At 33.6% G+C, this 11290-nt stretch overlaps 1 protein-coding gene across 2 annotated transcripts in view; it reads right to left on the bottom strand.

The window, feature by feature from the left end:
• Positions 1-5037, bottom strand: part of LOC143223423 (ketohexokinase-like) — a 28872-nt gene extending 23835 nt beyond the window's left edge. Inside the window, exon 1 of one of the 2 annotated variants that reach the window (XM_076451375.1) lies at positions 4795-5037. In XM_076451375.1, the coding sequence (XP_076307490.1) occupies positions 4795-4910 (116 nt within the window). In that variant the 5' untranslated portion in view covers positions 4911-5037. The remainder of the gene's footprint in view (positions 1-4794) is intronic. The other variant, XM_076451376.1, reaches the window with a different exon arrangement.
• Positions 5038-11290: the final 6253 nt, after the last annotated feature.

Here is an 11290-nt window from a genome sequence, read left to right on the forward strand (position 1 = left end):
GGTTCAAAGAAATAAAAGTTAAATTATAGTTGAAAATAAACTCTCAGTGTCCAAACTTTAAACTAGAATTTCTATATACCAATTGGAAATCACAATCTCAATCTGTGAACAATTTTGAGAAAGTTACACAATGGAGAAAATCTTATTTTTAAGTAAAAAGTGAAATAACAACAATAAAGTCAGACTACTTATACCACAATCTTTGTTCATGTCACTTAAAGCCATACACATTCCTGGACAGGGGCATGGAGCATGCAACAGCAAATAATAAAGTTAAATCTTCTGTAAAATCTGAAACATAAATGCAATAAGCTTCAAGAAAGTTACAACAGCTGTAAATATGTCAGAAAAAGTAATGTAGCTTTTATAATGATATAATGTTATACTGTATATAGAACCATTATATAACTAGTATTAATTACACAAAAGAGCTTAAACTATAGTCAACAGACTAAAGCAGTCCAAAATCAATTATAGTCCACTATTACTCTCAACTTACAACATACACTATTACTCTCAAAAGCAGTCCACTATTACTCTCAACTTACTAAAGCAGTCCACTATTACTCTCAACAATTTTCAAAATAAATGAAGTGTAGAAATGACAGTTTTTAAAAATTTTATAATAATTATTGGTTAGGCCTCACATGAGATGTTATACACAGTCTAGATTCCATAACTAATGAAAGATACTGACTTGTTTGTAAAGGTTCTGAGTGGACACTAGGATAATTCTTAAGATGAAAGGGGTATAAGGATGAGAGATGTTTTGTACTGAGAACAGACAAGGTAATAAAGATGTAATCTTGCTCAACTTTGAAAGACTGATCATATGGAGAATCAACTGGATAAATTCTTCTGAGCAAATCCATGTAACTACAAAGTTAAAAATTCAAACATTTCCAAAGGATCACTTCAACTTTGAATCATAATGTTAACGTTTTGGTAGTGAAAAATTAATATATTTCACTTGGATACCTGTGTGATTAATGGTGTATTTGAGGTATCTGGATTTTCAGAAAGCATTTGACAAAGTGCCACATAAAAGGCTTGTCAGTGATAAATTAGCAAATTGGATAGAAAAATGGATGGATGGAAGAAAGCAAGGGATTACTATAAACGGTTTTAAGTTACTATGGATTAATGTAACAGGTGAGATATCTCACAACTCAATCTTAAGACCTTCATTCTTTATGATTTACATTAATGATACAGATAGAGAAATAGTCAATAAATTACTCAAATTTGCTGATGATGTTAAAGTATTAGGTGTTGCTCGCTGTGAAGAGAATGCTGCTGCTTTACAAAAGCATTTAGGTCTTTTAGTGAGTTGCACAGATAAATAGCAGATGAATTTTAATTATTATAACTGCAAGATACTGTACATGGATTATCATAGTTTGAATTATAACTATAATTTAGATGGGAATAACCTCAACAGCATCATGAAAGAAAGAAATCTTGCTGTATTAATTAATCAGTATCTTAAGTCCTCTAAGCAGTGTGTTGTTGCTAGTGGTGGGACAATGTGTTGTATCTAAAGAAATACTTAATATTTGAGAGAGGTCACTGGTTAGGCCAAATGCAGAGTGTTGTAATCAGTCTTGGGTTCCTTACCTTAGGAAAGACAATGAATATTTGGAAAAGGTTCAGAGGTTATCCACTAGAATGGTGCCTGGGAAGAAGAGGTTGTCATATATTTCCTTAAAAAAGAAGTGTTAGAGGGAAACTGATTGATATGTTTAAAGTTATAAAGGAACTGATAGCACTGATGAATCACCCTTTTATATATATATAATTATGAGAACAGTACCATTACAGGGCATAAATATCAATTTGGGTAGGGTAGGAGTCACCTTCAGTTAAGACAATTTTATTTTTCTCACAGAGTAGTTGGCCTTTGGAATGGGATGCCTTTTGATATTGTAGCGACAGTAAATTTAAGTGCATTTAAAAGAAAGCTTGATAACTATATGAATGATAAGAGTTGGCTTTAAGGTTTCTGTTTTTTTATAAATTTACTTGTCCAATAATTTTAATTTAGTTTACAAAATGGGACAGCAGAGATGGAGCAATAGGTCCCTTGTTATCCCAAAACATTGTGTTAATGTTATAAACATATTACTTTATTAGACTTAGCTACATATTTTTTATTTGTTTTTTTTTTATTTTTCACTAAAAAACGAGCCCCATTTGCTCCACTCCTGATGAAATGGAAACAAACAAGGTACATCTTGATTGTACTGGTGTCACCATTTTCAGGTGATTAATTGTTTTTCCATGTATCAATTACTTCTGTTACTCTCTGAAACCAAAAGATACATTGACCTTAGCTACGTGTTGCAAGCAATACTTGATTCTTTTTCTTCTCACACTTGATTGCTATTAAATTAATAATTGCTGTTGCTATTTCAGTTGTGTCCAATATAAAAAAAAATTAGACCAGTATAGATTAAATCCAGTAAAGAAAATGAGGCTTAATTTAGTAAAGTAAAAAATAGCAAACATGTAAAATAAGTAACAAAATATTGATGCAAATAGTAACCCCGTGATGACTGCTTATGGAGTGATTAGTTATTTACTTATTGTCTTAGGATATATAGAACTGACAGCTCAAGAAAAAAATTATTCAGAATGCCCAAATAGGGTGTATCAACACAGGAACATTAAAAAAGCAAGATACTTTTATCAAACATTACGTTTTCATGATGTTACTATCTGGAGATAATTGGAGGTGGATATATTCACGTGGTATTATCCTTTAGAAAACTTTAAAAAACAGACCCTAAAAACAGTAATGACCACTTCAAGTTTTCAGAGAAATTGTAGAAAACCCATTTGTAATTTTTGTGCCAATAAACTATCTACAGTCAGAAGTTTCCAGCTTTATACAGTACATGGCAACTTACTATACTTACTTGTATCTTCATACCTGTTTATTTAGGCAATTTCCAATAAAAATGTTCTTTCAGAGAAAATGATTTCATTATAGTAACTAATTTGTTTTTGTTAGTTGAAAATGTCTTAAAGTTAAAGGAGTCATAACAAAAATTAGAAGTTTATTATTAAAAGAAGATAAATAATAAAAGCAAAGCTAAACAAGAGAGAAGTTGACTATAAAGATTGATAAGATACAATAAATACAGCTGAACTCATAAATGAACACTCTAAATTGTGTGTGTGTGTGTGAATGTTTTCTTGTAACAAAGTCACATATGGGTATCTGCTGAGTCCACTGAGGGAAATCGAAGCCCTGATTTAGTGTTATAAATCTGTAGACTTACCAATCTACCAGCAGAGGGACCACTATAAACTGAGTAACGGTAATGGAAAATCCAACCCTTATATAACAATATGTAATTTATAGATAATGTATAATCTAGTTCTAATTTGTCCTTTTCTCAATATTTTGCTTTGAATGTTAGCTAACTAAAAAAAAAAAAACAGACACTTTTCTTGTACAATATGCTGGTAGAGGAAACAGGTAACTAAGTGGCAGAAAACTGCCATATCTTTTTCTCTCAAACATTCAATAAGATGCAAGTCAAAGACAAGTTAATGAGCATTTTTATAAATTAACCACATTAATATATGGCTTGTAAATAAAAACCATTAGATAACAATAGCAGCAGAGCTTCATGAATAACTTGTACATCCTCAGGAGGTGAAAGTTATAAAAAATGGCTTAAAAAATGTAATACAAACACCGACTGAATTGTTCCTTTGATTTTGTTGTGATTTATGCTAAAGACAACAAGAAAAAAGGACACACACAAAAGATATAGAAAAAAATAAACTATGTACCCAGTTGTGAGTTTATTTAGTTAACAGAGTAACTAATTTATGGAATAAGTTACCACTGACAGTGGTAAAGGTCAGCACCTTGTGGGAGAGCAATAGAAGTACTGATGATTTCATGAAATATAAACGTTAGGTTTAGGTTTGTTTTTCCTTTCCCTAGAGGTGGGTGTGAAGATTTGAAGGTAAACACTATCACCATGTTATACTGAAATTTTCTTACATACATAAATTTCCTTTAAAAACCATATTAAAAATGGCCATTCACATTTACATTAATAATACAAGCACACTCACTATGACATTATACACTTAAACCATTCCAGATCTTTGTTAAACCATAACAAGATGTTCAAATGCAAACATTTTGAAATTTGGAAAAGTACTGTTCCATGTACTAGTAAGTTTTAAGCTTTCTTTAGTAAGTTTATAAATTATATGCAAATTTATCTTAAAAACTTTATTTATTTTTTGGCAGGGAGATATATCAATATTTAAAAATGTTGTTCAAAATAGTAACAGTTCATTATTCCATTTACTTTGTACCCGTTTGAAATATGTATTACGTTATTGCATGGTGGTTTCTTTAATTTTTTCAATGATTCATTACTAGTATTACACTGATCTCTTTACTGAAATCAAGGTATCACAGTTGTATATGAATTAATACCATCTTTGATGTACTGCAGAAGAATCACGAAGTCTGTATATCTCGAACTTCCCAATTTTAACATGTTATCAGTAGTTTTCTCTTTCTGATCAAGATCCGTTTCCTAACCATTACCTGTACCACTAATATAACGAATAAATTCAACATTTTAATTTACAATACATTTTTTTTTTACATACCATTACATGATCCCCGTATTTCTACTAACAGTAATATTACTATTATTAGTATCACTAGTAGTACTACCATTAATCGGTCATGTTAATATTTTCAACTTGCAACTTTATATGAACTTTATTTTGTTTCTGTTACACTTAGATACCTACCTCTGATCAGTATCCTCCTCTGGATATGACTTGCAAACAACGATGACGTCTAAACACACCAAACCGACACATAATATTCTTTTACCCTGTAATTCTACGGAGACCGGTAATGCCATAGGAATCACTCATTTAAGATTTGATTTACATACAGAGGCTATAAGCATTATTACGTAGTTATTAGAAAGTTATGACAAAAAAATAACATAAAAATATTGCAGCCTAACGGTTACTAAAGACACTAGGTTGATGTGTATGCATTTTTAATATATTGTTGAGTAGTAAAATGTCAGTTATTTTTAAACGTTTGTAAATAGTACTTAATTGTAGATTTAGTTTCCATGTATTAAATAAACATGTTTGTAGTTCAAAACGTATCGTAAAAACATATTCTAAATAATAACGAAAATGATGGGTTTGCACAAAACTACAATGAGAATAAATATAACATGTAATGATAAAGCAACTTCTAAGTCACATCTGTAATATTTCCGCTCAATATTTTTCTTTCCAAATTCTAGCGCTATGCACAGAAATTGTACAAATCAGTTTGTGATCGTAAAATAGATTCTGAAGTCTATTAATGTAAAAAATTCAGACATTCTCTTTTCTTTTATAAGTAACAAACACTTGGTTAATAGTAAATTGACAAACAACAATTCATAAACATAACGAATTATTTACTTTTGGAAAACATACGTTTCGAACACAGTTTTACTTTGTATTTTAAAATAAAAAGTTACAGAGAAAATTTGCTTATTGATAACTAACGAATAAAATAACGCAGTCTCTATGGGATTACAAAGTAGCGCACACACACAAAACTAATTATTTTGTAAATATGTGTGTGTGTGTGTGTGTCTGTTTTCTTATAGCAAAGCCACATTAAGCAACCTGCTGTGTCCACCACAAGGAATCAAAACATTGATTTTAGCCTAGTATACCCGTAGACTTACCGCTGTCCCCGCGGGTGATAATTCGTAAATAAAATTCTAACTGTGATCTTATAAATACAAACCTTAACTTTTCTTTTTCATCAAAATAAACATAATTTTTATAAAATATTCTCACCATCACTGAAACAACGTCCGCTACAAGATCAAAGTTTGAATGTGTCAGGTTGGTTGGTTTGGTGTTTTATGGCAAGCAAATGTTTCAGGAAGGTAAAAATCCGATAGTAACGGCTACCATAACTGTCCTCATGTTTACTGTTATGCGCAGGTTAGCACTCTGCATCAGGTTCAGACTCCAAAGATGAAATCCCAGCTATCAGCATTCTAAACACTGCTGCAAAGAAGCACTGATATCAGGTGAATTAGCAGGGCTGTTTTTGTTCTCCTATAATGCTTGTAATCATTGCTGATGGCTATGTTTGGCCACTTACTTACTGAGATGCAGAAAACAGCTTGCACTACAGGTTGCGAAGGTCAGCTAAGTTCTGTCAGAGACTGATTGGATCTTGTTATGAACCTGTAGTATGAAGTTACAATGATGTATAATGGAATTCTTTATTGATACATGAGTGGGTAAGACACTGGTAAATATCATCATGTATCAAACACTCTGAGTGTAGTCATCACTCACAGTAAAAATTATTCTAGATAAGGTAAACACCAGAAAAGAACCACCCTGGATAATGCTTAGCATCTCCTAGAAAATAAACAAAGAAAGTGATATGTGCTGGTTGTTATCAATTATTTCACCGAGTAAGCTAAAAACTATCCATTGGTTGATACTTTACTGCAGTCCTTGGTGTTTCGATGGAACAATGGTTAGCAGATTAAACGCATTAAAATAAATTCACACGTACCAGGAAACTAATTTTACCTGTCAGTTATTCCTATAGTCTTGGCTAAATAGTTTTATACTGCTAGATATTAATGTTAATGCTTACATGCATGGAGAAGTTATTGTGTAAATGCCTTGATAGTAATAGAAGATGTAGCATATGATTAGACAAATGTGTACGAGTTCTTATTATGGTATGTACAAGTTGTTTTGAGCAACTGTTTATCAAAACACACATAAAACCTATATTGTACAATCTTTAGTATAATCTTTTTCGAAACAAATCATAGCTTTGTTCCGTCAGTTTCTCTGTACTTGACATGAACCAGAAGTTATAAATGTTTAGAAATGGTATGAGGCAAACAGTAATTGTCAGAACAGTAGATACCCCAGTATATTGTGTTCAGAAGCTTGAAATGTCATTTGACTACAGAAGACGTTGCCCTAGGAAAGTCTCCTGGTATATGTCGAAAAATTACTGCCCGAAATAATCTTGTTTTGATCAAGTTAGCAAATGAAAGTCGAAAACTCTTTCAACACCTTATAACAAGTATGGCATAAACACATTCATTCCAAGGTATCCAGAAGAACAGTGAATAGAAGACTGACCAAACAAGGTTATTTGGCAAGAAAAACTATTTGTAAATTGATATTGACTAGAATTTACTGCCTTCACTATATTACTAGGGTAAGACGACTTGTCAACTTACAGTTAGAACACTGGCAATAGGTTAACTATTCATATGAATTCTGTTTTCAGATTGTTAAAGCTGATGATAGAATTCGTGTTGGTCGTTTGCTAGAAGAACAGATCAGGGAAGACTCTCACCAACAAAGAACACACAGAAGATGGTGCAGTGCATGTTTAGGCAGTTATCAGTCATGGCGATAAACTGCTCTTCAAAGTTTCTAAGGAAAAGTCACTAGCGCCTCTTACGGACATCACACAAAGACAATATTTCTGCCATATGCTATGGCAATGTTTGAAAATAACTTTGTGTTACAGGATGATAATGTCACTACCCACTATGCACGCATTGTACAGCATTATCTCCATCAGGAGGATGTTACAAGATTTTCATGGCTAGCAAAGTTTCCTCAATATTGTAATCCTATTAACAATTGTTAGGCAGAATTGAGATGGAAGACTGCTAAGCACAACCCTGATCAAGCTATAGTAGCTCAGTTGTAGTATCTTCTTGTGACAATTCGAGATAAAATCAGTTATATTAATATCAATAGCCTCATGAATTGCCAGTCATCTTGCAAAAGTTATTAAAGTAAGAAAGGTCGCCAGGTACTGAATGTTTAATATGAATTAATATAGAGTTACATACCCTAATTATGATAATTTCATGTTATATTTTTGTTAATATATATGTTTTGATAAGGTTTTGTTGTGATAGGTGAAATTTTGAATTGCACATCTTTTTACCGGTGTCTGATAAAACTGTTTGCTCTTCTATTAAATCATTGATAATGTCCATAGAAACTGTATCATTGCATAAATTGCACATGTAGATTTTAATATAGCATGTTTTTCGTAGTTGAACACAACTAAGTGTATTTGTATGCCACCTTAATAATAATGATCTCATTTATTACAAAATATATAAACACTTTGATCAAGACTCTATAAGGTATTGAATGTGGTGAAGCCTTGTACTTCACTTTATCACCTCCAATTAAGCAGTTTGGTAGAACAGGTGAAACAAACTATAAAGTAGTATTTGCAGTGTTTGTTTATTTCAGTCAAACTGAGTTGTCATATATCATGATGATGTACCATGCAATGAAATGGAGTTTAAATGGTTGTTCATTGAACATAATTTTGTTTGGTAAAGAAATACCACTCTCTGTAAATGTTATTTAGGGTTCATTCCAATCTGTGCCACAGGAATATGTGTTGTGGCTGTGAACTACAATAGCTGACACAGATAAGTTCTTATATTACCAGTTGGGAAAAACCACTATGGGACATAAGACGTGCTATAGCAAAACGGTCAAAGAGCATTGATTTCAACATTGAGACTAGGTATGGCTTTGGTACAAGCCAGTAGCATTTAAGCCACTTGGTTCTAGTTGGATAGGTCCACATCTAGTGCTTCACTAATTGATTCCATCGACAAATGAGGTTGAATGGCTGCATGGCATGCTTGAGCACATGAAATACATTGTCAAGTTGTAATCATATATTAAAGATACAACTACTATGGAACAAGAGGTTGAGAACAATAAATATAAGGATAATAACAGTATTGTGTTATTTAATATTAGTTCAGCTGATGAGTAGCAAGAAACAGAAGATAGTTATCTCACTATGCATGATTAGTCATATATGAAAGTTCCAAATAGTTATAGTGGCTGGTAAAAATACAAAAATGCCCTCCTGAGCGCTGTGGTTACGCCTAATTGCCGGATCAGTAGTTACGACAGTCACTTACTGAACTGTTACTAACTGAAAGTAACTGTTAGTCCTTGCCTTACAGGAGATGTTCATGGTACAACACACTACATCGTGTAATTTTTACTTGGTTATTAAGAGCTATGATGGCCATTTGGTTGGAAAAATAATGACTGAACAACCTCCGTGAATCTTGTTTTTCAAGCTATCGAGTAGTACTATCTGATAAAATGTATGAACTACATGCTATAGCAGAAAGGTTTTCAATTCCAGGTGGTATCCCAGATAAGAACATTCAATGGATTGGCATAATATTACTGTTCACATAGCATACCTGAACAATGAAGTATGGCCATATTATACTCCTGCAATGTTGTGATCAAATGTGATATATCATATATCATCCCTTTCAGATTCTTAAAGTTCATGAGTCATGTTAGCAATACACGGTCTTTCCAAAGGGTAAACTTTCTAGCAATGAAAACGTTATAATATCCGTCTGTCGAAAATCAACACAGATCCTGCGTTATGTTCCTTTTCTGAAGGCTGTATGATCCACCCTTTAACATCAACTGTATCTTAGTACTGACCACATCCCTAATTCTTCAGAAAAGTGTGGATGATAGTTGTATAATTGGATACTTGTTTGTTTGTTTTTGAATTTCGCACAAAGCTACTTGAGGACTATCTGTGCTAGCCGTCCCTAATTTAGCAGTGTAAGACTAGAGGGAAGGCAGCTAGTCATCACCACCCACCGCCAATTCTTGGGTTACTCTTTTGCCAGCGAATAGTGGGATTGATCGTAACATTATAACGCCCCCACGGCTGGGAGGGCGAGCATGTTTGGTGCGACGGGGATGCGAACCCGCGACCCTCAGATTACGAGTCGCACGCCTTAATACGCTTGGCCATGCCGGGCCTTAATTGGATACTCATCACATTTGTTTATATTTCTATTTATGTGATGACAAATAATTTTGGTTTGATCCAACAACTGTCTGTTTCCATGAATACTTCATATATTCAACTAAAAGATCACTGAGCAACTTTCAATATACCAAGTTAAGATTGTTTGCGCAATCCTCAATCAGGGATCTTAGATGCATCAGCAACAAGATTTTTGCTTTCAGATGATGCATGACTTGTTGTGGTTGTCGTTCTTATGCCTATCCCAGTGGAATGCTGGATAGTCAAGTGATAATAATTGCAAACTGCTACCAGAATAACATCCATTCTTGAAGAGATTACTGTTGGGAAAGAAAACTGTATATTTCATGGGCATCTTATACCGTACCAATGCACTGGATTTCGCCATCAGCAAACACAAAAAAACAACTTACGCATGTGGAGTTCATGCTGTTTACTATTATTAGGTCCATTGTAGGTGGAAGCTACACGTGTAAGCACAGGTTTTCTGTTACACAGGCATTAGTTAATGACAACTCCAACAGTATGCCCATGCCAAAAATTTCAATGTTAGACACCTACATTGAAGGTGACTAACTTTCTTTTACAATTGGCATGACCTACACATAGTTGTAAAGGTGGCTTTCCAGTCATTAAATAGAACCAAATCTTAGCTAGTCAGAAAACATGATACATGACATTAAACCAGTGTTCTGGTTGTCCTCGAGCTTGATCATTGTCATCATATCTTTATAGTATGAACCCAGATCCATCTAGCCGTGCTAGAGCTGTACTGACCACCGTATCCTTTGGTACAAACTATCTGCTGTACCATTCCGAGCCAGTGGCCAACTCTGATTCAGGAACAAAAGTAACAGCAACTGTAGATCATGCAATCATTCCATTCTAGTTGTCTCACCTTTGCTGCACAACATGATACAGGTAAATCACTCTAACTTGATCCTGATGTCAACACCCAAACAATGTGTTGGGCTAGACTCGACTACAATCTGCAAGTCGTAGGTTTGAACACAAGCTTGCCCTTTCAGCCATGATTACATTATGATGAAATAGTGAACCACCACACTATTCATTGGTAAAAGAGTGGATGGTGTTGCTACCTGTCTTTCCTCTAATCTATCAGTGCTAAATTAGGGACAGCTAGCTTAGATAGCCGTTGAGAAGCTTTTCATGGAATTCAAATCAAACCCTCTGTTTCAGTTCTTCCTTCTAAAACCAGCATTCTAACATCAAATGTAGCAAGGTATCAGTGGTAGCTAGCGTAGCACAATACTATTACTGCATGACTTCGAGCTTTTCTGTGACCTGTAGTTGCCCAAACAACATATCTCCCATCACAGAGAGGTTCACCACTGCTCCACAATCAACCACTTTCATAAA

Source organism: Tachypleus tridentatus, chromosome 8 (assembly GCF_004210375.1).
Source record: "Tachypleus tridentatus isolate NWPU-2018 chromosome 8, ASM421037v1, whole genome shotgun sequence".
Classification (NCBI taxonomy): Eukaryota; Metazoa; Arthropoda; class Merostomata; order Xiphosura; family Limulidae; genus Tachypleus; species Tachypleus tridentatus.